The 27,278-nt window shown below is 42.0% G+C and overlaps 3 protein-coding genes across 3 annotated transcripts in view; 1 reads left to right on the top strand and 2 right to left on the bottom strand.

The window, feature by feature from the left end:
- DAW1 (dynein assembly factor with WD repeats 1) overlaps positions 1-5,044 on the bottom strand; it is a 22,933-nt gene extending 17,889 nt beyond the window's left edge. The window contains exon 1 of the mRNA XM_005424671.2: positions 5,035-5,044. Within this exon, the coding sequence (XP_005424728.2) occupies positions 5,035-5,044 (10 nt within the window). The remainder of the gene's footprint in view (positions 1-5,034) is intronic.
- Positions 5,045-10,600: 5,556 nt separating this feature from the next.
- On the bottom strand, positions 10,601-12,519 carry CCL20 (C-C motif chemokine ligand 20). Its single transcript, XM_005424670.2, has 4 exons — positions 12,347-12,519; positions 12,004-12,118; positions 11,206-11,283; positions 10,601-11,030 (listed from the first exon to the last, which is right to left on the bottom strand). Exons 1-4 carry the CDS (start codon positions 12,426-12,428, stop codon positions 11,003-11,005), a joined length of 303 nt encoding a protein of 100 aa, XP_005424727.1. The 5' UTR covers positions 12,429-12,519; the 3' UTR covers positions 10,601-11,002.
- Positions 12,520-26,458: 13,939 nt separating this feature from the next.
- The window catches only part of LOC102045079 (thiamine transporter 2), a 6,000-nt gene continuing 5,180 nt past the window's right edge, over positions 26,459-27,278 (top strand). Inside the window, exons 1-2 of the mRNA XM_031060031.1 lie at positions 26,459-26,662; positions 26,990-27,278. The exon at positions 26,990-27,278 is cut by the window's right edge and continues 465 nt beyond it. Of these exons, the coding sequence (XP_030915891.1) occupies positions 26,459-26,662; positions 26,990-27,278 (493 nt within the window). The remainder of the gene's footprint in view (positions 26,663-26,989) is intronic.

Below are 27,278 nucleotides of genomic sequence, written 5' to 3'. Positions count from 1 at the left end.
ACTGCATCATCCGCAGGGAGCTGCGAGGGCTTCGGGGCTGCGCCACTGGGAGGAAAGGAGCGGATCTAGAAAGGAATGCGCTAAAAAATACATATAAAAATTCGGAGTGCCAAAGAGCCACTAGTAACGGCGTAGCAAGTGTGTGAAAGCTTTTTCGGCAAGTGAATAGTTACTTACTAAGGAAAGAGGGGAAAAAATAATTTAAAAAAAAAACTAATCAGTTTAGTTGTTTTTTTTTTTAAGAGATAGTGAGGACTGAAGCACAACTATGAAAATACAGTTTAGAATCACAGAATCATTAAGGCTGGAGAAGGCCTTGCAATAGAGACCAACCATTAACCCAGCACCACCATGTTCACCACTGAACCACGTCCCCAAGGGCCACACGCCTGTAGAACACCACCAGGAATGATAATTCCACCAATTCCCTGAGCAGTTCTTAGCAGCCAATTTAAACCATGCCCTGGCACAACTTGAGGCCATTTCCTCTCATCCTCGGGAGAAGAGACCCACCCCGCTCGCTACAGTCTCCCTTCAGGGAGCTGGGAAGTGATCGTGTCGCCCCTGTCTCCTCCCCATCTGAGCACCCCTGCTCCCTCAGCTGCTCCCCACAGGCTTGGCTCCACACCCTGCATCAGTTCTACTGCCTTTCTTTGCGTGTGCATTTCATCAAAAAGAGAAGATAAAATGTCATTGAAAAGAGATAACCAACATGGAGTCATGAGAAGATAATCCATTAATAGCATGAAAAATTTGAGTCAAGCTTATGCTGAAATGGCTGTAGAGCATCAATAGGGGGAAGCAGTAAACACATTCTCATTTGGCTGATCTTGTAGCCCACGTTGTTGACAATGGATCAATACAAGACAGTCCCACTCAGTGTTTAACAATACGTGACTTTTCCAAAAACACCCATATGGCTCCCTACAGCTTCACTTTGAAGACAGTCCTTTGGTTTTTTGAAAGCCAGGAAATAAAATACAATGGCCAATTCCAAATTTACTTCAGGACACAGCTCGGGGACAAAGCGGTCTCTAAGTTTTTCATTCCCATTTGTTTATTTAAGTATTTTGTCTTGTTTGTATATGGAAAGTCTTGAGGCAGATAAGAAATATTTTTGTTGAAAACAATCTGAACAGCTTTCCGACTAAATTGACTTACTTGGACCAACCCTATTCAAAAATAACTTTTTGAACAACCCCAAATCTTTGGGGTCTCCAATTTCTTAACAACTTTTGTATTTGTTTAGCATAATATTTATTCACCCAGATTCACCATTCAGAATAAAAATACTTTTCTCTTCTTCTAACTTAAATGATATGAACAAACAACTGTGGCAGGGACACTGCTACTTGCATTAAAACATTATTTGTTCATCATAAACACAGATTCATGCAGCCTTTCTGCTACCTTCGGTATTACTTAACACCAACTGGAAGTACTGCATTTAATTGTTTTAGTCATATTTAAACAAAACAGTCAAAACAGGGAGGGAAGTGGAAGGACTGCAGAGCTCCATGACGTCAGTACCTGTTGATCAGTACATTTTCCCCTCACTTTCTTGCTCCAAATCTTCATCTGAACACAGACACCTCAGTTTGTCCTTACCTGTTATTAGGATGCAATAATGACACAAGATGATAAATCAGGCCTAGCTGTCACCTCTTTCCTTGCTTCTGCAGTGGAGTCATGGCAGAAGTCAATCGCTCTGAGCCCTGTGCCTGCTTTCCAGGCTGACCCAGAGAGGCACTGATGTGATGGCCTTGTTTGCTCCACTTCTGTACAGTCACTAGAAAACACTGCTGACCACCTGAGAGGGGACAAGGAGCTAACTCTGTGCTGACACAAAGCTTTTCCCACAGTGCTACCCAGGAGAGGCCTGGGTGCAAAATAAATGTGCAATAACCACAGTGTGTCCTTCTGACAAAACAGAATCAGAGCTGTAGCACCAGGAGGATTATCTGAGGAGGCTTTAGGCAAAAAGAGGAAAACTGTGGGGAGGGAGTGAATGGAAGGAACTTGCTATTTCATTTTTCCTTGGAGACTAGATAAGAGGGATTCTGATGATACAGCAGACTGAGCTCCTGTCCATACCATTAAACTTTGACTGTTAAGGAGAAATGCAACTTTTCTTCAAATTCGTGGAAAGAAGCAACTAGTGCATACTTTTAGAAGGAATATTTTCAGATTGCTGGGGCAAAATTGTTGCCCTTCTATTTTTTCAGTGTCTAAAGAGTGTGAGTCATGAGAGGCTGACTTCAAAGAATGCACCATGTAGGGAGTTCAAAAATATCTACACTGGAAATAAAAATTAAATGCTGAGACATACATCTTTTATAGACAGAGATCAAAATTATTGATGATATCAGCCTGGAAAGATAATGGATATAGCAGTTGCTCCCTATGCATTTTTGCTAATGTCAGCAGCTTCCAGGAGAGGCAGAAAGTTGAGATCGTATAAAACCCATTGGTCTGTATTCAAGAGGCTTTGAACTGCTTCAGTATAGATTTATCTACAGTGCTGAAGGGAACTCTGTCAGACAATGTGAAGCAAAATCAGTGCAGTTACAATGAAGAACTTCCTTTGCAGAACCTTGGGTTCTTTCTGCCAACACCGGTTCTGCAAAATCCTCTCTTGAGCCAATGTACCATCCTAAGGATAAAATAAAAGAAGTGTTTCTGACTCAAACACACTTGTTTGCAGAGAAGAGTGGGGTTTAGGCTTCCTGGTTTAAAGATGCATCATGACCCACTTGTTCTGAAGTAGGTCAGCCTGTGGTATGCTGAACTCTGTCAGAAAGGCCAGCCCAAGAGTAGTCTGAGTAGAGGGAAAGATGTAGAAAGCCACTTCCTATTTTTGTTATGCCAGTAGTGGGTGAAGTGAATTTTTACTAAGGGGAGTTTTTGTGTGCTGTCCTTTCTCATAATTTTCAGGTCTGCAGAATGCAGAAGAACAGTTCTCTGATAGTTCCTTGTTTCTGCTTGGTGAATTAAACGGATTTACTTTTTTTTTCCCCAGGGTTGTTTTGTTCTGGCCTATTCTGCTTCCTCTTACCCAAAAAGACTCAGCGCATTGCTAAAGCCCCTTCTCACTTCTGCTCTGTTATTTTCAATGCTAATCATGACACCACAGCCGTGAAAAATGTTAAAACTATTACTTATATAAGGGGCTTTATGTTCTGGGAGTTTGCCCTTTGCTAGGTAAGAGTTGTTCTAGGAGAAAGAAGTGACAGTGCATTGTAGAACAGTGTTCTCTTTCCCAAGGATTGTTTTTCCTCTTTGCATAGCTGTTTTCATTAATTTAAAAATCTAAAATTAAAAAAAAAAAATCACTGGTTGCAATTTGCCAAGAAAATGTGTCACCCACAAATTTCTGTTCACATGAATAATTGCTTGTGATGTTCACTTACAGTGAGATAATAACAAGTAGCAGAAAGGAACAGTAGTTCTCTTCCTTACTCTTCCGTTTTCCATCTCTGACAAACTGCTGGAATATCCCATGCAGTCAAGGAATTCAATACATCCATACTTGCTTCAGTTACATTTTCACTTAGCTGAAACAAATTTTTCCTTCCTGTCCACTTTTTATGACTTTCCTCTTAACCTTGCCAAGTTTATGAGTTGACCTGACAACAAAAAAATCCTCAGTACAAAAACCCCAATGAGATATATTTATCTTACCGCTTCTGAGAAGAACTCAGAGATTACTTTAATCTTTCTTTCCATGGCCCATGGGAGCTGAAGACCTTTAGGCTGAGCTCCACATCATCCCATCAAGACGGCGAAGCTGATGGTGCTGGGTAATAACGCAAGTGTTCTGCGGTCGGTGACTTCTCAGATGCACCCAGTGAGGAAAAGACAGGAGCTCTTCTACATGTACATAATGCACAATTGGGTCAAACCATGAGTCAGGAGGCAGCAAAAACTCCTGACAAATAACAAGATTTCTAGTAAGTCTACAATAGAACTGGAAAATATAAGTAGTTAAAGCCACTTGGTTTTAGAAAACACAACTTCGCTGAAGTAGAAGTGTGTTCATCTCACCATTGTTTATATTTTTTTAAATAGCCAAAATAACTAACTTGTGATTTCATATTTATTGTCTATAATTCTGAAATTTATTAAGCATTTCACTTAAGCAGTTCTGTTTTCCATATCTGTTTCAAGGCCAGGTTGGTTGGGGTTGGATGGGTCCGTAAGCAACCTGGTCTAGTGGAAGGTGTCCCTGCCCATATCAGGGGGATTGAAATTGGGTGATCTTTAAGGTCCCTTCTAATCCAAACCATTCTATGATTCTATATTCCTTCATTAAGTGTGCTAGTCCTACTACATTGCCTTCTCTTTGCCATCATTTTGATGTTCTTCATATGGATGTGCAAAACAAGGTGCATGTGTATCAACCATTAATTGTAATTAGCAGTAATACAGCACTACCCACTTTCGTAGTCATGAAACATTTTTGCCTACTCTTGTACCAATTTGAGGAATGCTATAGAGTGAGCAAGTCTTTGAGATTTGCAGATATCTCAGATATCTGAGATTTGCATCATCTCTGAAAGACATTTTGACCATTTATTCCTAGTTGTAACAACATGAGACATTCAGATGCTCACAAGAACACACAATCATCTCTTTGAAACAGCTATATTAAATGTACATTTGAAAATAAAGAAATCACTGTAGTAGGGTATATAACCAAAACATTATTATTTTTCAGATATGCATGACAAACTTTTATGCGAGTATTTTGGTTTGCATTCCCTAAACATAGCTGTATAAAAACTCTTATTCATATACGAGATACAATTAGTATGTGAGTGAACAACTGAAGTCACTTTATACTCTGACCACTCTACATCTCTGATTTACCTGCCACATTAAATTTGTCATTCTCAGTTTCCTATTTGCCTACTTTGAATGTTTGTAGAGTTATCACTGGCTTTGTGCCTGACCAGTGATGCTGCAAGGATATTGAACTACTGGTTTAATCTTGACACTGTAATTGACAATTTCACTGCCAACTGGACCACTTACCTGAACCCATTTCCACTGGCACACTCTGATCAGATGGCTTGATCAGTCAGTGCATGTGGGGAGCAGACAGCTCCCACAGGTCTGAGGCTCCTAATAGATTTGCAATGCTTCTCTGCCCTTGGCACCTAATGATGCTATCTGCTGGCACCTCCATATTGTGTAAATCAATTCTTGGTACAGAGTTTATCCCCTTGCAAGTCAAGCTCCTTCAAAAATAATGTATATTTTCGTTAAATTTTTTTATCCAAAAGATATAGGAAGAGTCAAGTACTAGACCCTCCTACACATAACATCTCTGCCTACACATAAGTGTTTTCCCTTGGCTTGTGGGCATGTGGCCAGGAGAGAAGACAGTTACAGTTTGAATCACTGTACCTGAAGTTTGGCTAAGAAATTAAAAATATTTTGTGCTGTTTTAAACACTTTGGTACATGCCTATACTAACCATGGATCCCCAACTGCACTATTTCCATGTTTTGTGTGTCTTGAGTTGCCTTATCTTGTAGCTATCTATTAAATGGATCCTATAATTCAGGTTTTCTCACCAGGAAGCCCACGTGGGCCCAGATAGGCCACCCTGCTCCCATTTCCACAGGCTGGTTTGTGTGGTTTTTTTGTTTCTCTCTCCCTTTTTATCATGCACACATCTCTTAACCAAGTGTCTAACAGAAAGCTTATCTGATATTACGGGACAGTGTGTCCTCTCCTGCGCTGTGACACAGAGGCAGCTAGTGATAGCCTGGGTGTGCTGAATTGTCTCTAAAGGCCATTCCTTCCCTCTCCAGCAGTAAAGACATCTGGGAGAAAAAAACCCTATAAACAGATAGAATAGAAAGAAAATAGGCATCTTCAGCCTCAGCTAGAAAGCCATTGTTTTCACTGAAAAAGGGGCTCAAGATCATAATTTCTGATAACCAGAAGTAGCGTTCACTGAAATAAACATGGCAATGACCTTCCTGTTAAATTTCACTACTACAGCTGCTACACCAAAACATGAGTTGGGTGTTGAAACATCATGCACCTAGCTTGGATGCAAAAAGCTGTTGAGATGTTCTTTATAATTTGTTTTCCAGAGTTTTGTCTGAGTTAATTTTGAGGGCTAGAAAAAAATAATCATTATGAGGCTTGATTTTTAGGTAAATCAAGATACTTCAGGAGAAGGTGTATCATGAAAACCTGCTATGCTGAAATGTGTTGGATACAAAAAAATTTAATCAAGGGGCTGGGGTTTTTAAATTTGTACGTGTGGTAATTAATTTTATATTTACTGAACCTCAGTTGATTGCATCTCATTAATATTAAGATTTTGGAAGGAACCAAATTTAACAGAACCTATGATACAACTTTTTATCTGTAGAACAGATTCCTATACAAAGTCAAACCCCACTTGCATCAGCCACCACTTCTGAGAATAGGGGTAGTAGTGCTTTCTTCTTGGATGCTCCTATCCCTTTGCTGGCAGTATCAGTCTAGGAGAAAGTGCCATGTGCAGTCTCTCTCTCCTCTATCATCAGCTGCGTGGCCACAATGGTGGATAAAATCCCTCTCATATAGGACATGACTTATATCCAGCAAATTCCTTATATGGATGCTATTTAGAGAATAGCTATTTTTTTATGGAGTTTCAAGACAAATTATAAAATTTCTCCTTGGTACAAAGAGAGTGTAAAAAATAAGAGAGTTTTCAGTTTAAAGTTAGGGAGCAGGAAATTTTCAGGAACATGGAAATTTAAATGCAGGGGCTTACAAGTAAAATTATTACCTTATTTTGGGGGTATAAATGAAGTCAAAACGATAGAAATGCTGTTGTGAATTTAAAAACAAAAATAAAATATAGTATTTTAGTCTCCACATTTCTTGTGGCATATTTGCTTTTTACCCATGCAGTATTCTAAATTTCATCTGCTGCTTTTACATTTAATGTGTATTTTGTATTGCATAACCTTTGAATAACACTAGAAATTCAAGAAAGCTAAAACACTATTAAATGAGTGCCTGGGTTTATTTGCAGTGGTAGGTCTATGAGCAATACTCTATGGCTATGTACAATAGCAGCCACAGGACTGCAGCTATTGTATATCACATTTAAATGTTCTAACACCAGCAGCTCCAGGAGGGCTTTGGCTGGAAGCTGTCTGCACCTGACAGCACAGAAAGAGTAAACACAGCAATTCAAAAGCCTTTACAGACTTAGGACTGCAACAGTGCTCAGTTAAGGCTCACACCTCCCAGAATAGAGCAACCACAAGATCATGGGAACATAAATCATAGTTTTCATTGATGTACAGTCATACAGCTGTAATTGCTTAGTATACTTAGCATGCACAATGCAGTGGGCTTGTTCTGAAGACTAAAAGCTTCTTTTATGATTCATTTTTTGGCAAAGGATATTGCCTGTAGCCTGATATTTGGATTAAGACTGCCAGGGTGTAGCACAGCTGAACTCAGTGTACAGAAGGTCTGTTACAATTGATCCATTTCTATTGTTTTGATGTTTCTCCAGCTGGGTGGATGCCATTAGAATCAAGTGACAGTGTCATAAGCTTAATAAAGCCCTTTGCAGTTCTGGAGTTCCCCAATTCAATTCTCAACAAATTGCAGCTGAGCAGTACACTCCAGTTCATAAGAGTGAAGTTAGGCTGCATGTGGGTTCATTGGTAATTGAAAATAACTGACCAATTATCCTCACCCCTATGGGGGGCTGAAAGTGTCACTATCACTAAGCACACCCAGTGAAGTGGGCTTTCAGATATGCCTGAAAGCTGCACACTGCAGGGCTAGGCCATTCACTCATTTGTCTGTTGCATTTTCAGGAGCTTTACAACCCCTCTTTGTGTTTATCCCCTTTTGGTGGAAAAATCAGGAGACAAGGAAGGAATAAAACAGCCTTCAACTTATGGAAGCTGCCATCAACTGAAGAGAAATGCAATAAATAACTTGTTAGTACTTCTCCAGCAGGAGAAATGTGGCAGGTTTTATATTTTAACAGCAAAATTAAATAATCAGATTTGCTATTCCCTACAAAAATCCCTGACCGTGCAATCCTAGTTGTTTTGTTGCTTTGTGCTGGAATGTGATTAAAAAAATTTAGAAACTAGTAAATCTAATTATGATTCCACATGTGAACAGAAATTTTTCTGTCAAAGATCCTAACAGAACAAAAGGCTGCAATTCTTGATTTGGAAAGGTGTGAGATTGCTTTACAGTAAAAAAAAGGAATTAAAAAAGAAGCAAAAAAAAAAATTAAAAAAAACCACAGAAAGAATAGACACAAATAAGATTCAATAGCCATACTGCAGCTAGCACAAGGATCACTGAGGACTGGTTTCAATACAGAGAAAGCAGGACACTTTGAAACTGAGGTGTAAAGTGCTCAGAGTTTGAAGGGAAGGCTCTCACATCCACTTCCCAAATATCCAAGCTATAATAAAAAGCATTTTGCAAGAAAAAAAAAACATTTTGTTTTTTTAAACATTATGCAAATGTCAGAGAAAAAGTCTCCAAATGACCATTATTTAATTCGGCATCTCAAATTATTCAACAAAATTGCACAGGCTGAATTAGGAGCTGAAGGCCAACGAGTGGAGACAGAAACTCACCTACTCACATGCAGAACAGGCCCACCAAAGTAATCAGGATTCAGGTTTTCCTAGAAAGGGTCATGATTTACAGAGCTATCAGAATTTCTAACTGACCACACAAGGTTAAACACAAAAATGTGCCTCTGATCTGATGATTTTGGAGTCCCAGCACTCAGTTATAAAACCTGTTTGTATCCTCAGGAAGGCATGGAGGGACATGCTATTTCTACACAGACTTTCCTACCAGTAACATAATAACCTTAGCAATTTCTGATATTGAGCATGGAAACCAATATTTTCAATATCTTTCCGCTTCCCAAGATGTTGGTTGTAAAAAAAATTTTGCTCAGAATAAGAGGAACTAAAAAGAAATCCCTCAAGTCATAGCTCTGTGGGTGGAGGATGTGGGGTTTTGTAGCAATGGTAGCATGGATGAGCAGAGGAAGTGTGAGTTACAGAAGCACTACAAAACTTTAAAAACTTTAAAGAGGCCTGAACTGGGAATTAAGAGCCACCCACAAAATTCCACACACTGGTCTTGACTTCCTTATTTTGCTCCCCTGCTTTAAATTCAACCCTTGCACTCCAGGCTTTTCTGCACCAAGTTCTTTACAGCTCTGGTTCCTAACACCAATCCCCAGGGTAGGCTTGGGGAACCTCACCTTCCAGCACTTTTAACACAAACCCATTCATCGTGTCTGTACCACTTTTTGGTACCTGATTTAGCCTATGAACTCTTTGAGCCCAAACAGCCCATACCAGTACTAGCAGGTATGAGACAGAGCTCCACACTTCTACCCAGAAGTTAGGGGAATGCCCAGGGAACAAGCTGGGTAATTACTTCTCCCTGGAGAATACCTTATGTTCTCAATATCAGCAATCCACCTGAAGGATATTAAAGCTAATTAATTTTGCTCCTTTACATACCTTGCTCCTTGAGAGCTTCACCCACAGGGAACTGACAAGTCTCAGATTTGTAGAGCCACAAGCAGATTTTTTAAGTTCTAGCAGGTGTTGAAACCAGCCTTACACTCATGAACACCATTTTAAAAACCCAGTATCTCTCAGCTCCTCTTTCAAGGGCACCAAAAATACTTTGCCTTTAAGTTTAAAAATTAAATTAAAATTAGTGCTTGTATTTCTATGACTAAAAGATACTAAAAGGCAAGATGTAAATTTATCCATAAGACTGGTGCTGATAGTGGGAGGACTTCACTTGCACACCCTACCTGGTCTCATCCCTGAAGTCCACCTGGGCCATCTAGAAGAGGATAAAAAACTGAGCAGTCTTCCCCAGCTCACCTGCACCCATCTCTTCCACGAGGTCTCATTATTTTATCAGGCATCCCTGACCTCCATCAAGAGCTCCTGCATCAGGAAAACCTCATTATGCCAGAAGCCATAGGATACCATAGGCAGACACAAAAAGCAGAGGAAAGCACTGCAAGTTTCTCCACTAGAGAAAGCCCTTTAGGCTGAGAGCAGTCTGTTACCACAATGAATCCTCCTGGTGGATAAGCTAGAGAAGTTTGCTCAGTAACAATGTGTAAGGCTGCTCCTGAATAAATAGAGAAAAGGAGTTCTCTCAAGTAAGGCTGCTCCTGAATAAATAGAGAAACTGGCAAAAGGAGTTCTCTCAAGTCTGATTAAGATGAAGCTAAATCTTCATGGTAAACAAAACTTGATATATAGCAGCTGGCTGGGGGTGAGGAAGGAATTACATCCTGAGGAGGTCATGGCTACCCCTAGGGCAAGCAAAGTGAGTAAGGTGGAAAGTGGTTGTAACAGGTGTCAACACACCTGTGCAATTGTTTCAGCTGGAGGCTCTTAACAAAGCAATTAATTTCAAGGGCAAGTCATGTTTTCAATTAAAAAGAAATAAACATATCACAGAGAGTGCTGATTTTAACATTTATTTTTTTTAAATCTCCAGTTATCATTTTTTTCTACAAACAGACTTTGTTTAACAAAAATTCAAGAGGTATTATAATGCTAACTACAGCTTAAAGGAACATTTTGGCACAAGACAATAACAAAATAAACAGAATAAATAACCTGCTTTACAGATGCTGAAGAAAACAAAACCAACATGCAATAAACTTAATAAAATTCACACTCTGTACAGCAGCTCAAGGTAGACCTTACTAAACAGTACTCATGTCCTATCAGTAACATACACATATTAATAAAAATAGAAACTTTAACAAAATGCTTAACTCAAGCAAAACAGTGATGCAATATGAATCAACTCAAGAAGTTCATGGTTCCAAAGAAGCCAGAGTTGGAGGTGAGTGAGCACACAGCAGTGTACAAACCACCTCAGCCAGGAGCCTCAACCCAGTGCTTCTTCAGCCATGTCTGTGTTTAGTTCCTCGCTGGAAACTGTGTCAGGCTGACATCCTCCTGAGCCTGTGGCTGTTAAAAGGAAGAGAGAACACACATAAATAATGACCTCAATTATAGTTTTCTTTTCTTCCCTGAGAGAACAGCTCAGGTGGAAGAAGACGAATGTGACATGACTCTGTCTCTGAGAAGACTCTAGAAAGGAGTAGCTACATCTGAAAGGAGACGGAAAGAGATGGATTCCTACCTCAGGAAAAGGAGATGTTTCTTCACCCAGCCTTCCTCAGGATTTACACAGGCATTCAGCCCATTGAGAGTGTGGAAACTGGAAAAGAAATAATGATAAAGAAATCAGAAATCCCTGCCAATAACTGCTGTGTGGAGTACAGTTACTCTATATAATGACCAATAGAAACTGCTTTTGTAAACACCAGCTAGACATGGATGCTCCAAATCCCTCCAATATTATATGAAGAAAAAGAAAGTTAAATGTAATAGCTGCTTCAGTCTCAGGGATAATTTTTTGCACCATAAAATGTTGTTCAATTTATTTGATCTGTTTAGGCAAAGACCTTTGCTGGATGCTAGAAGCAATTTGTATAATTGAGAATAGGTGCTGTCAAGCTAAGGTGACAGATCAACATCTAGGCCAAAACCTTGTAAGTAAAGTATCTGATCCCTGTGAATTAGAAGAAATCTTGTCACTTATGTATCTGTTTACAGGTTTTGGCAAGGGAGCACTCTGTGTTGGCCAGAATGGCCCTTAGCTGGAGACAAGAACCTGTCCTTGTTTGCACAGCTGATTCCTAAAGTCAGATTTATTATTTACATTTGTATGACTGTTCCTTGGGTTAGCAGTCCCTCTCAGCTAGAGGTTGTGGGTTTTGTTTACAGGTGTGATATACAATTTCTTCAGTTAATTTAACTTTTTGAAAAGGCAGGAAAAATCTCTCTTATAACATTCAAATCCTTGGTTTAGCTCAAACAGATATCCCAAGGTTAATACATGTCAGAAAATACTGCAGAGGTTCAGAAAGTAACTTACATGATGGCAGGGATGTCGCAGACCTCACTGGGGAGCTGTTCAGTGTAACCCTTCAGGGCCCACTTAGGCAGACGCACTTTGGTGTAGGACAGGCAGCAATCCTGGTTACTTTGTGCTGGAATGAAGGACAACAACAAGGTAAATAAACTCCATTTGGCCCTGCTGTCTAAGGCACTCTCTGCTCAACCCCAGCCATCCAGCTCACCCACAACAGAAGAGGGAGACTAGACAGGAGACAGCACACTTTGCTGAAACCATTCCCTTCCAGCTCAGCCCCTCACTGCTGCCAGCTGTGAGCAGCAGCAGGAGCCCTTCCCAGAGCAGAGCACCTGAGGTCACTCACCTTCCGAGGTGCCGCACAGGAGCAGCGCCAGGAGCCCCAGCAGGGAGACCAGGACCATGCTCTTGCTGCTGCAGCCACTCATTCCCTCTGCGCACACAGCTGTGCTCAGGTGAGTGCCTGGCTGTGCCTGCTGCTCCTGCCAGCCCTGCCGCACCTCCACCTGCTTATAAAGGGGAGGCAGGAGCCCGGGAATTCACACACGGGCGGGTTCCACTGTCATCAGCGGGTTTCCCCACGGCAAATTCCATCTCGCCCAATTTGGCCCCGGCTCTCCTTCCGGGTATGGAAGAAACGGAGATAACAGTGTGCTGGGGAATATTCTAATTTATTTTTAAAGTCACTTAAAAGATTCAGTCTGAAAGAAAAGGAAATAAAAGGCTGTGAGGTAATGGTTCTGTGGGTGAAGCATGTGTAGTTTTAGGGGTAGGAGTGTGGGTTGTGAAATGAGGAAAGTCAATGTAGGTAACTTTAAATATTACCTACAGAAACTGTGTGTCTGCTGTGCTCTAGTTTAATAAATCCAGCCTGGGAGCAGAGGCAGGTGGGCTGAGCCAGCTAGATTCATTTCAGTGTGGCAAGGAGCTGGTTCACAAGCTGCACCAACACCAAAGTGCTACATTAATATTTCCTGGTTGGCCAACACCATAACATCGGACTTTCCAGATTACTGTTTCTGAGCTCTGGACTGTAATATTGGCAGGGACACATGAGCAACATTGAGTATTCATGGAAATGGGTTTTTTTGGTTTCGTTAACCATATATTCCTTGCCGTGACTTCTTGCCAGCTTGTTACATGTCTGAACTATTTCACCTGCAACAGAGTGAGCTTAAAAGAAACTTGAAATGGGGCCTATATTCTCCAAATCTGTGCTTTCTAGAATGCAATAATGTACTTCATAAACAATAGCTGTAGTTTGTTGCTTTCCCAAACTGTACCAGAGTATTGTGACTCCTGAACATTCAACAAAATACACACAATCTTAAAATTGCCTAGCACAGCTCTAGAGAAACCACCAGGGAGAGGCTCTGTCACTACTCCAAGTACATTTTTTGAGCTGCTAGTCAAGGATAGAACTTTCCCGTGCTGTTTAGGGATCTGTGTGAAACTACTGTGATGGCTGCAGGCCATGTCCTGGCCAGCCAGTGCTCACAGGAGCTGCTGCCAGCTCCAAGTGCTCATAGAGTAACCTGAGCTTTTAGTGTTTAAACTGTCTCTTAAGGTAGAGTTAATGGACAGTCGTAGATAGTGCAGAATTACATATCTTCTATGCTTCAGAGAGTGCCAGTACCTCTCTCAAAGGGTGATTTGTAGAAATAGAAACAGCTTGAACTCTAGAACAGACTGTTATTCAGAGAAATTAATTTCTCTATGTAATAGTGAGAATTGAGGGAATTTCATATGGCTGAGGTATACATGAGCAACTTTGCAGTGTGCATGGCATCACAGACACTGGACATGCTTCTCTGCAGAGCCACAGCAACTGGCCAAACGATGGGGAGGAGGCAACAAAGAACCCATGCCCTAATGAATACAGCTTTTTGTAACTGTGTTATGGATCATAGTGAAATGCCACAAAAGTTCAAAAAGATCAATGCTCTCAATATGCAGCTATCTCTGCACTGCTTTAAAGACTGTCAGCATTAGGCAATGCCTGAAACTAACTGACTAGAATGGTAGTTTTTTCTTATACATACAGGTTTCATGGATCCCAAATCTATTATACCTACACCCAGCTTTGCCATTTCGTATGACACTTCCTAGGCCATGCTGTTATCCACATGGAGGTGGCCTTGCACCTCATGCCTTCCTTGTGACTCTACAGCTCTATTTCTTCTTCACTGAGTGCTTCTTGGACAGAATCTTCTTATCTGAGTTTTGACACTTCTACCTAAGCCCCAGCAGTTTGAATACCAGGGCAATGACACTGCTCAGACACCCTGTAGTCCTACCCTCAGGCAGTTCCATCACACCTGTGGTTCCCATAACTGACCGTGGCTGGCCATGTGCCTTGTCCCAGCTGGACACGTGCTCATTTTAAAAGGTGTTCCTTTTATCTCATTTTTTGTTTGATTTAGGAAATTAGGTTAAGATTTAGATTTAGAACAACAGCCACAAGGAAGGCCCCAACTTCAGGAGCACTGTCATTTTGTTTGTACTTGATGTATACAAAGTACCTTCAGTTTTTGCACAAAGTAGTTAAAACAATACAAAAAGGTTTGATGCAAACAGCTGAAGAAAGCTCTGCTGGTTGTGATATGACACAAAGCTGTATCTTATCAGTCTTTACCTTCACAAACCCCTAAGGGAAACAGAAGGCAAAAAATATATAAAAACAAGGAGGTGCTTATGTGTCCCAGAGAAGTGTTTTTCATTATTCCCTGGGAGTGAGGGGACAGTGACTGTTGTCCACCCTGACTCAACCAAACTTTCAGCCTGGTTTCCTTGGGCACCTGTGTGACCAAGAGGGGCCAAGTGGGCTGGCCAGGGACTGCCACACAGCCAAGAGATGAGACTGCCAGGCCCCAGGGTGGCCAGTGGCACCTCCAAACCTGTTCCTGGCTCAGTTGCAGGTGCCATAGAAATGTGTTCAGTGTCTTAACACTACTGCAGTTCAAAAGCTACACATTGAGGGGGCCACCAGGTCAAGGGAAGCCATCATCCCTGGGGCCTGTGTAGGGAGGGCTGTGTCCAGAGTCTCCTCAGAGGGTACAGCCAAAGCATGACAGGTATCAGCCACAAGCTGTGAAAAGAGAAACTCCCATCAGACATAGAGAAGCCATAGCAAGGGGGTGAGGTGGTGGGGCAGGTTGCCCAGGATGGGAAAGCCTAGCTTGAATAGCCTTGCAGATACTCAAGCTGGATATGATCTTCTCCTGAACATGATCTTAAACTTGGGTTCCTTCCCAAGCCACAATCAACTCTAAATTATTTTTTCTGGGTTTTTCACATTTAGCTGTTTGTTTTTTATTTTAGTTCCTTGACTTATTTGTCTTCCTGACTTGACTTTGCTGTAAGCTTCTCAGCTTCCCTCCCTCCTGTTGTCCCTCCTCAGATCCCCTCACAATAACTGCACACACAGTAAGGCAGAGCAGCAAAACACAGACTAACAAAGCGTTCATTCTCTCCTAAGCTTCCTCTCGTGTTGTTCCAGAGGCCAGAGAAAGCAGGCTCAAACCCCTCCTGTGTGTATGACAGCAAAGACAGCCTAGGTGCCAGTGCTACAGTCAGACCTGTGGAAGAAATGCTTTAGGGAAAACTGAGCCTTTTCCCAAGTAATACTGGGGAACTGACAGTTCTGAGCAGCTTGGGGATGTTAAAGAGGAGAGCTGGGGAGTCAAACTGCTCTCAGACCATCTGCACAGCTACAGCCGGAGGCAACTTTCTCTGGTCACCAGGCTGCTGCGTCCTGATAATATGCTTCCTCTTTTATATCCCAAAGGACTTTTACTCACAGAAATATTTGCTGAAAGTCTGAAGTGCTGAAGAGGACTTAATAGTTCAACCCTGATACACAGCTCCATACAGAGTAAAAAAATTTGGAGGGGAGGGGATGGGGTTACCACATCATTCTCCCCATCACAGAGAAGCACAGGAGCAGTCTACCTGGTTTCCATGCAAGGGTTAAAATACTTCATAGACTTTTGAAGAGAAAGACAGAGAAGGAATTTTATAATCATTAACCATTTAATTATTGTCACTTTATGGGCTTAGGTTGACCATTAAAGATGAAAGACTAAAATAAAGAACTTGAATGTCAGCCACTGTTAGTATCTTTACCTGTGCCCTACAATAAGATGAGAAACATACTGCCAGTTGTTAATGAACTAGCAGATAACATGTTTTTCATCCTCACAAAGAGATATTGTTTTATTGCTTATTGGTACCTTTTCTGAATTGATGTAAATAAAACTGTACAGCAATATTGCTGATCATCCAGGAAACACAGAACCAGATGGGGGAAATTCCCTTCTGTAATTCCCAGAGGTTTAGGACTCCTTTGATAAAGCAAAGTGCATGAGAAGGCAGTAGCCGGAAGGAGCGTGGCCAAATACGGGGATTTAATCATTGCGTAATCTCTGATGAGTAAATGCATAATAAGTACCGAGCACAAAAGTTCCAGAGGTAACTTGCTCAATATCTCTGGAGCTGTAGAGGCTGTGATGCAATCCAATGATTTCAGGCAATTCAGTACTTGCATGACTGACAAAAGTTGTCATCTGAGGAAGAAGACAATTTTCACTAATTAGAGGTTGCACTTCATACGTTACAGATCTAGAAATACCATTGAATGACATTGCTTTGATGCAATTATGGACAAGATCTGTGCCTGATGGGAGAAATTAACTTGCCATCTATCGAAAGTGCAGGTTATGAGGAGACCTGGTGCACCTGCCATGAGCATCCTGGCAGCATCCCAGCACTGCTGATTGCTTCCTGCTACCTACATGCAGAAGCTAAATATCTAATGTTCTGAAGGAAGATTTCTCTCTGCAAAGTTAACTCTACTCTGTCTACAGTCCCTTGGGGTAGCCAACCACCTTTTCACAGAAATGGACCTCTCAAATGTGATGGCAAAGCCTATAACTGGAAAGAAGAATGAAGAAAAGCCTTCATTGGATTTGTCTGGCAGGGTTTTGGGTAGGCACTGGTGGTGGATTCTCTGCTAGAATCTTCTCCCATGACTGGTAGAGCCAATGCCAGCTGGTAAGGAAGGACTCAGTGGATAAGGCTGAGCCCATCACTGACAGTGGTATAATCTCTGGGATAATGTATTTAGGAAGGGGAAAAACACCCTGTGCAACTGCAGCAAGAGAGAAGAATGAGTATATGGGGGATGGATATATGAAACCACCCTGCAGACCCCAAGTCCAGTGCAGAAGGAGGGGCAGGACCCGCACCAGGTGGAGCCAAAATCCACAGCCTGAACATGAAAATGCCTTCCAATACTGATAAAATGAGGGCTTGCACTTTAAAAATGTTTAATTCAGAAAGAGGAGAAAAAGATACTATGCCTTGGCAATTATGAAAGAGAAATATGTGACATTTTCTGAATCTTGAAAGTAAAATACAAGAACAGAAGTAGGGAGGAAGAAAATCTGTGACTTAAACTTTTCATTAAAATGCAGTTTTAGGTTGGCTGAAACTATTCATTAATTCAATTGAAACATGGTTTTCTATAAAATTAGAAGAGAACTATTAAGAAAATAGGAAGCTGCTTTTTTGTGTTCTGTTTGCTTCCTCAGGAAGACCTAAGACAAATAATCCAAACCTTATAAAGAAAAGAGAAAAAAGAACTAAACAACATGAAGTGGTAATGTTTTAAGTTGACCAAGAGAACTCATGAAGGTTTTACTAAGTCCTGCTTGACATACAGAATATGTGATTACTTGGACTTCTCAGTACATTGTGAACACAGCCAGTGTTTTGTCATGTCTTACTGGAATACCAGCTTAAAAATACCCAGCAATACCTGCTTATTTGGGATTGCCAAACAAAAACCAATCAAGATTGTTTTGAATAGCTGTTAGTTAACACTGGAGTGGCTGTGTCATGAGGGCTGGCAGAGCAGCTGTGGACACAGGCCCTCTCCAGACAAGTACTGCAATCACTGCAGCTTTTCACCACTACAGGGTTGCGTTATAGGGACTTTCCTGTGAGGAGCTTTAAACCACAGTTGCCCAAACCAACTGCCTTGGACTTCCCTCTTTCCAAGAGGTCTGCTCTTTTCCCAAGGAAACCACACCACCACATCTCTTCCATCCTGACTCTTACAGGTTATTTGCACAACACAACTGAGATCGCTGACTCTCTCACCCTCCTATACCCCTTTTCTGGACCTTGGTTATCACCCCTTGATTTCTGCAAGAGGCATTTGGAGGCCCTAGAAAGAACAGCCTTGCCCTAGCTCCTGTGAAGGAAGCCATCTGCCAGGGTCATTTTCCTCATTTTCTGCAGGGTTCTCTTGGCTGCTTCAAGCATTCTCTTGCTTGTTCCCATTTTCAGAGTCTTTCTTGCTTACTGCTAGTCCAGACAACAGCAGCCAGCCCCAGAAGTGTGCTGTTGACTGGCTCTTGGCTAGGGCTTTGAGGAGGGTGCTGTGTCCAGCCACTCAAGCCTGCTCACAATCATCAGGGGCTCTTGTAAACAAGGCAAGAACCAGAGACAGAAAAACTGTTTTAAGCCAGAAAAGATGTTTTCAGTCAAGCAATCTGGGCTTGACAGAAATCTGCTGTTCCAAAGTGACCTGTGTTTTACAAGAACATCTCCTCAAGTAAGTAGGCTCAGCCTTCCTCAGATCAAAGACTGGTCCTTTATCTATTTGTGTTTGTACCTGACCTAGGATATTGAGGCATATGGCAACCAGAGCCAGAGCTCCAGGGTATAACATACACTGCAACTGCTTTGCCTTTGAAAGAACTCAAAGGAAGGTGAAGGAACATGGAGAAAAACTTGGACCACATAAAAAAAATTCTTAATGGAATGAATAAAACATAACACTGTTGATGAAAAAAACCAACCAAACAAAAACAAAACCCCTAAAGACTTCAGTAACTCTTATGATCAAAACTCTTTGAAGCTGGCAAGAAATCAAGGAATTAGAAGAACTCAGGACATTTTAAGTGCAAGAATTCTTACATTTAAGCAAACACTAGCAGCATAATGGACTTATTTTAAGTCTGTTTCAGTTGTCAATAGAGGTTTAGCATTAAATGAAGCAACCAGCTTATTATGACCACTTGTGAAAATGTGACAAATGCTCTTCCAGCAGGACTTTGCCCTACTTGGGCTGTTGCAATGATTCAGAGTCTCCCATGGTGTCTGTAATGAGATGAACCTTGAGGTTAAAAAAATATAGAGAGGATATGCTGAGCTGAATGAAACTTCCTACACACAGAGGTTGTGCAAACATGAATTTGCATCTCTGAAATGAGATATCCGTCTGTGACAGCAGGACAATATCTGCCACTAGTGGGAGGCCTGTGGAATAAGTCTACAGGGGAACACACCCTGGAAAGTGCTCTTTCAACATGGAAAGTGCCTTAGAAATCCCTTCAGGTTTTTCCTCTCATTTCTCTTTGGCAAACCACAGTGAGTGAGCACTAGCATTAGTCACTACAAGTATTAACCATTTCAAATGAGATTTCTTTGACGTATATATCACTTCCCTTTCGTTAATTAACTGGAGATTTTAAAAGTATGCAATCCAAGAAAGCCTAAAGCACAAGTATTGAATTGGATTGTATGGCATTGTTACAAAAACTACAAATAAAATGTTAAAGTCACCAGGCCAAATCATCAAGTAGCAAACTTGGAGATAGGGGAGATTTTTTGGTGCTGGGATAAGCATCCTACATACATCTATTTCTAACTGTGGTTAGAAATTCTAAACGTGAAGCTTAATAGAGTCTTTCATATTCTTCCTCATGTCTTAAAAGTGATGCTTTTTTGCTCATTTTTTGTAACTATGTGTCACTTTTTTCTCACCAGAATCATCTTTCCCCACCTCACTGAGAAACAAAAAACTGCTGTTCTTCCTTTAAACCCTGACGGCTTCTATGCCATTAGAAGAGCTGACAGTGTAGGGGACAGAGGGACACCAGAGCCCAGTGCACTCAGCCACAGTCAGCACTAGCACAAAAGTCAGCTGCAGACCTACAGCAGTGACCTCATAATATTTTATTAGAAAGGAAAATCCTTAGAGAGTTCCTCTGACAAAAGAGTGATTCCTGTCCTCCACTGATGATCCAGAAGAAAAATATAAGGAAAACTAAATGACCTACTTAAGGTCACCTGTTCTTCTGTAGATCTTTCTGTTCTGCTGTCACTGAATGCAATACAAAAGTTTTCTCCACCTTCCAGCACCTCACTGCTTTGCATGCCTCAGCTGGGAGAGCAGAGGGTGCTTTGTGCCAGTAAGAGGGAGAAAGTAAAAGCTTGTTCAATCAACCCAGTCCTCAGAGAGTGGGAAACACCTTTATTTGGAAACCTCCCAAGATCTGTGAGAGATTTTTGCAAGAGGCACAGAGCAAATCAGAGAGCTGCAATGCAGGGCACTGCCATGCAAATAAGGATGCCTATAAAGCCTTGGCAATGCTTCCAAAGGGACACCCACTGCAATCAGATGCTCCTTGCTCATTCTCTCACAACTACATCAGTGATCTCTCACCTATAGTGAATTCAGCATCTAACCTGTAACCAAAAGGAGACAAACCAGCCAGTGACCTATATTGCAGAAAGGTAATGCAACCTAACTTTCCCTGGCCAATAAGAGGAGATTAAGAGGGTAAATCCCTTCAAACCAACACTTGCTCAGACTTCTTTGTTTACAAAAGGGACATAAAGCATGGCTAAAGTAGGTTCAACCAGTCTTTATAAACTCATCACAGGACTTCTATGTGCTCCATACCATGTTGGTAGCACATTATAACAAGAGCTCCAGGCCTTGGTGCCCAAGTGTGCCAACACAAAAATGCTGCCTGTAATAAAAAAGAATTAAACCCCCTCAAAGTGTCTCAGGGTGATGATTAATGGCACAGCTGTTTGTTCCAGCTCCTGCAGTCTTACCAGCAGCCACTACCCTGGCATGGTGCCAGTGGCAATGGGCACTCCAGCGACAAGAGTTAAGAAGAGTGAATAGATAAAAAGGGTAGGCATTATCCTTAGGTAAGGTACAGCATAGTAAAAAATAGCCTTACAGCATTCCTTTTTAATAAGGAAGCAGCTGTAAGTGTACATTTAAACCAAGTACCTGTGACGTTAGTTTGGTTGAATGTATTTCCTAACCTACTCCTTGGAGGAATGCCCTTAGTACCTTCTATCTAAATATTCCAAACCAAACTTTGCATATTCATTTTTGTGTCTAGATGAAAATCACCTGAGCCCAGGATGTGACCGTCTTGCTACGTTAGGAACCTGGGGCAAGACTCAGCTGAGACACAAGTCATGGAAACACTCACCCACACACTGTGGGATTCAGGGCCAGATTGCAGAGAGCAGCTCGTTCCCAAAGTGAGCATGTAGTACATGAGAAAAGATAAAGATCAGCTGATCCATACGTCAGAAAGTGAACTTGTCCTGTGAATACTCCTGGGTCTGAGAAATCTGACAAAAATACACTTTATTCTAACTGCCATCGGAACCTTTCTGTGCATAGGCTGTATTTGGCCACAAATGGAGAAAAATCTTCAGTATTTTTCTGGAAGGAAAGTATTTTTCTAAAGGAAGTGATAGCCACAGAAAATTTTCTTTGCTATCACTTCCTTTAGAGAACAAAGTACACATTCTTCAAATAGAATAAGCTATCAGTTTGATTGAAGAAGCCTCTTTGTCTGAGTTGGGCAGGTGTCAATAAGCAGATGTGATTTATGAGCTGATGTTCAGTGCCCAACCAGACAGAGAGACACCTCATGCAGCCACCATGAGCCTTTCAGCCTTGGTGCCATCCTGTGAAGCACCAGAGATAATATCAGGATTGAGTCCAAGGGGCAGCAGAGGCAGAAAGCAGTATCAGGATGACAAAGGTTTTCAGTCTTGTTCTTTCACTGCCTTTCTTCCCCTCTCAGAATTTTCTTATCTCCTTGATTCATTAGAGACCATATTAGAGTAACTCTTCAGGATACACTACTACCATAAAACTCACCTTTCCTCCACTCTTACAGAATCTTCCCTTTCCCAAGTGAACAGAATTGGGATGCCAGCTAGAAACAGATTGCCCAGCCCACCCTCCAAGCAGAACAACATTTCTGCATCTGACTACACTTGGTGAAAAGAGTGTAGTTCCTTTCAAACCCAGCAGCTAAGCTCTGCTGCAGGCACCTTATGGCATAGGGTTCAAGTTGACCAAAAACTTGCATAAGCTCACAGTCTTCTATTTGGCATTCAGACGTGAATCAGTGAAAAAGCATGAAATTTTAACTACAAACAGGATGGATTGAAGACTATGGGAAAGAAGAGATAATAAAGGATAAAAGAGGATCTGAAAGCAGAGAAACCAATCATCAATGCCTGGAAGTTACTTAAATCATTCTTTCTAATTATTGCACTACAGGAAAAACAGAATTTTTCAGTTTTTCTCAGTGTCAAGAAATTTGAGTTGGATTCTTCAGTACGTCAATGCAAATCCCAAGTAACACTGTTTCACTCAAGAGTTCTTTGCATTTTAGCAAGAGTTCATGAGAATAAAACCAAACGCAGGTATTCTCAGTGTTCTCTCACAGGGGCTGTCACCTCCTATAGCCACAGGGTCAATGGAACAGGAGAACCAAGATAACTCTGGGATCAGCGTCAGCAGTGACTGATGGCTGGGAAAGAGCCCAAAGGAATTATTACATTCCTTCCACGAGTTAGTTTCACATACATTACAGAGGCTGCCAGCATGTGAGGAGTGTCTGATGATGCACCATGAGTCACATGGTTCAGCTGGAGAGAGTCCTGTGAGGAGCAGGGAGTGGAACATGATGATCCCTATGGCTCCCTCCCAGCTCTAGTTGTTTCACGACTCCAGAAGTGCACAGCACTGCCCCAGGCAGGAGGAGATGGTTTCATGGACAAAGGCCAACAAAGAAGTTATAAAGGCAAGAGGCAGGGATGGCCCCTCTAACATCACTAATACTGTAATATTGGATTGTTGAGGGATAGAAGGCAAAGGCTGCAAAATCTGGCCAAGAGTGAAGGCAATGGTGGCTGAGCTGAGACACTTGTCTGACCCAGCAAGGAATGTCATACCTTTTTCACATTCATGTACGTGTCCATAAAATTACTGTTCCATTTTACTGTGTGTGAACCAAGATGCTGCCTTCCTCTGGTTGGATAATTCACTGTTATTTACAAATACTTACACATTTTCCTACTGTATTGGTCATATTCCTAAATAATTATTACATCACTCATTCCAAACCTACATGCTGTGAGACCAGAGTGGGAGTGGATCTAAATTTGTGTAAACACTTTTGGGGGAAGTCTGTACATTTCACAGAGTGTACTCTGCTGTTGTGAGTCCCACAGAATCTTCTGAAGATGGCTATAGGGCAGCTGTCCCCATCTTCAGCTGCACTGTAAGGACCTGCCAAAGCAAAAAATCTGACAAATTTGCCAGCAAATAAGTCAAGAGGAGCAGAGCTGGGTGTTTTACTTTTTACCTTTTAAGTTTTTCAGAATAGTTTGAAGCCCCATGTAAGTGGTGTGGATACCTTCCAACCTTACAGCAGTGGTATTTGCTCACCCTCACCTCTGTAACTACCCACGCACAGCTACTGCTCCCTCTTTAATATGGGTCAGTTTGAGGCACAGATGGCTCCCAAGCCACATATCCTGTCAAATAGACCCAAAATTCTTTGGGAACAGAACTTCCTCTATTGATTTTGTGCCAGTCAGGCACTAAACTGTAGTTTGGGTCTTGATTCACTGCTGCCTTGGGGCAAAGTCAGGCCAGGATTATTTGGCTGCTCCTTTAAGGGTGCTGAAAGAAAGCCAGCTGGAGGCCTTTCCAAAGGAGGTGTCAGAGCAAGCTGTAACACTAGAAGAACAGGAAAAGCACAAAACCCAAACACAGCCCAGTAGCTGCAATACACACAGGACAACCAGAAGTAAGACTGGGAATACAAAAAGGAGGCTTTTCCCTTGGAAGTAAGAAAGGAAGAGCTCCAGCACAGAAGGTATGATTATATATGAACTTTAGAAATATGAAATCCTGCAATGACAAGGGAAAGTGGGAGGAAAGAAGAGAGCAATCCAATGGGGAGCTGGGGGACTGTGTTAGGCTGTGTGTAGAAGAGCTGACAGCTCTGGCACCAAGAATTGCTGGAGGAAAAAAGAAACAGAGGATTTTTTTGTTGCAAAACACCATCAAGGCATCCTAAAATCTCTTCAAAAGTGAACAAAACCTAGATTTATAAAAGACAAATTGACCACATGGGATGACTGAACCAGGAACAAATTGGATCCTTCCCCCTCAAGCAGCAAGGCAGAGCTGTGGTTGTCAGAGGTTTGTGGTTAGGAATGCAGAAAGCAGGGTTTGTACAGCAGCTGCAGAGCTGGAGGGGGCTTCACCAAGGGCTGGGGTGTGAGTGGAACACAAACCCCAAGGCAGGTGAGGTGACACCCTCTCCCACTCCCCAAGGGCAGAGCCCTCAGCCCCCTGCCCCTCCCAGCTCAGCACCAGTGACAGGTTTTTTCTGCACAGCTCCTTGTATCAAGGGGGAAAATTCTCACTTCACCTACCAGCCTAATCCTGGCAGCTCAAAGAGCAGAAGTGCAGATCAGAGGTACAGGTGTAGCCCAAAACCCTGAACAGTGCACAGCTGGCACTGTAGGGATGCAGGACACACCTGAAGTTCTTCTGTGCACAGCTGAAACCATGAATTCCTGCACAGGATGGCAAAGCCCTGCCACCCATGGGCAGCATCCCAGGGGCAGCACAAGCACCCTGCAAGCCCTGCAGAGGCAGCAGCTGCCCACTCACCTCCCAGGGTGTGTGTGTGACATTTTGACAGGCTACATGAGACTTGCTGCCCTTGTGTCACACAGCCTGCTGGGGGTGAGCAAACAGGGCAAGACCTGAAACACAGCAGAGAATCGAGGCTGGAAAGGGAAAAATATGCCCTGGCTACGTCCCAAAGCTGACTTGTACAAATGTTTCTCATTACAGTGTTAGAGATGGTCTCCACCCCACTCTTCTGGTGTGATTCTCTCAGAATCACACGAAGCATTCCCATGGCACTGGGTGCTGTATGGCTTTAATGATTACCACGTGGGAGGACAGCCAGGGGATGTTATGGTGACTCAGTGAGCACGATCCTGGGCAGGGCCCAAACTGGTCCTGCCAAAGCCACGTTTGCAGCAGGCTGATGTTCCAACAGCCAGGAGGAAGGAGGGGCAGAAATGCTTCCTTCCTGGAGCACTCAGTGTCTCAGTCCTCCCCAGCTCGTTTGCCTTGCTGGGGCCACCTTGCCATCTAGTGGTTCATACTGCAGAGCTGACACAGAGCTGGGTTCCTTCCTGCTGGAATCCTGTAATGCCCATGCTTTCAGGATGGGCATTATGCACCTCAAATTCCCTTGGATCTGTACCCATTTCTTAGTGTGTCAGGCTGTCAGTAAAAAGTGCTGTCATAGCATGAAGTTAGAAAAGAAGATGCATAATGCCTACTGCCTTGTACATATCACATCCTATAAAAAGGATCCTCTGCCCATCCAACCTGGAGTGATATCAGGACATGACTGCTTTGGGCTGAATAGACCTTTCTTCAGCTTTTACAAAAAAAGTTTGTGAAAAAACACTACTTCATTTTTTAAATTTTTATAAGATTAATTTTTTGCCCAAAAAAGAAAGAGTTATCAGTAGGGAAGTAGATAAAAGTCAAAAGCAGAGTGATAGAAATCTCACCTGCTAATATGCAGTCCAAAGGGCTCCAAAAGATAAACTGCACATATTAAGATTCTTGACATTGCCTATACTAACATGAATATGGATATTAACTTACTAATTTCTTTTGCATGTCCCCTTTACACCTATTTTGACTTTTGTTTGGGCTCTGTCCAGCACAGTTGCAAATTTTAATTTATTCCACCACCTCATCTAGTGACAAGAACAAAAATACCTGCTTCATTTCATTTCAGCATGAGCTGTTAACCTTCTGTGACCACTTTATAAATGGGAAATATGATGTCTGTATCCAAAATGGACTTCTCATGCAGATAATTCCAGATGAGAGTCTGGCTTGATATCCTTTCTGTATTTCTTAGCAGCTCCATCTGCTAGGCTCCAGAGTTATCTTTGTCATTCAAAAAGGTGCTTGGCTGTGATCAGTCACAGTGTCAAGGGAAATCTCAGTGCTCAGCTGTCTTCAGCCACTTCAATCTAGAAAGGCTTTTCCTGTTTTTATCTTGGTCAGTGCAGATAGAATGACAGGGTAGTTTGTCTCCCAGTTAAGGGTCGTCCAATTCATTTTTTATAAACTTTCTACAAAGAGAGCAGCAGACAAATGTAAGGAATAGCTATTCACTTTAACATAATAAATAAAAATTCTTTTCAACTGTCAACCTCTAAAGAGTACTCCTTGGCATGAAAAACCACAAAATAAAAATCAGTTACAAGATCTCTTTGCACTTGCATGGGCAGTGTCATTATTCTAACAGACTTTATTCTCAGCTTTGCTGCAGAGGCCATGGGCTGCTGGAAGCAAGAGAAAACCAGCACCTGGTTTTTTCCCACCGTGATCCTCTGCCTCTATGGATTCTTCTACATGATGAAACCATCAGAACCTTTCCTAACACCCTATCTAACAGGACCAGATAAAAACCTGACCACAGATGAGGTATGGTTTTATTCTATGATTTCTTTTAACTGAAGTAGTGAAAATAGAAAGGGAAACACTGTTTAAAGTTTTTTAAAAAGATGAAAAGAAAAAAATGGCATAAATTTAACTAGCTCTGGCAGGTTGCAATTTAAGCAGACAGCATAAATAAAATATCCATTTAACGGATCCAAGATCCATTTGCCTGCCTAACAGTCCCATGTTGATTCAATGTGGTTATATATTTTATGAATTCCTTCAGAGAAAAAACTTCCTTCTACAACATTAAAATACATGAACTTCCTTTCCTCAACAATAAGAACATTGACATTTTCTCTTCTGTTCTAGGTTACCAACCAGATTTTTCCAGTCTGGACATACTCCTACCTGGCTCTCCTTTTCCCAGTGTTCCTGCTCACAGACTACGTGCGCTACAAGCCCGTCCTCCTCCTGCAGGGCATCAGCCTCATCGTCACGTGGCTCCTGCTGCTCTTTGCACATGGAGTGGCGGCCATGCAGCTGGTGGAATTCTTCTATGGCATGGTCACAGCCACCGAGGTGGCCTATTATGCCTACATCTACAGCGTGGTCAGCACCCAACACTACCAGAGGGTCACCAGCTACTGCAGGAGCGTCA

This window comes from Geospiza fortis, unplaced genomic scaffold (assembly GCF_000277835.1).
Source record: "Geospiza fortis unplaced genomic scaffold, GeoFor_1.0 scaffold318, whole genome shotgun sequence".
Classification (NCBI taxonomy): domain Eukaryota; kingdom Metazoa; phylum Chordata; class Aves; order Passeriformes; family Thraupidae; genus Geospiza; species Geospiza fortis.
This window is presented reverse-complemented; position numbering and strand designations above follow the sequence as displayed.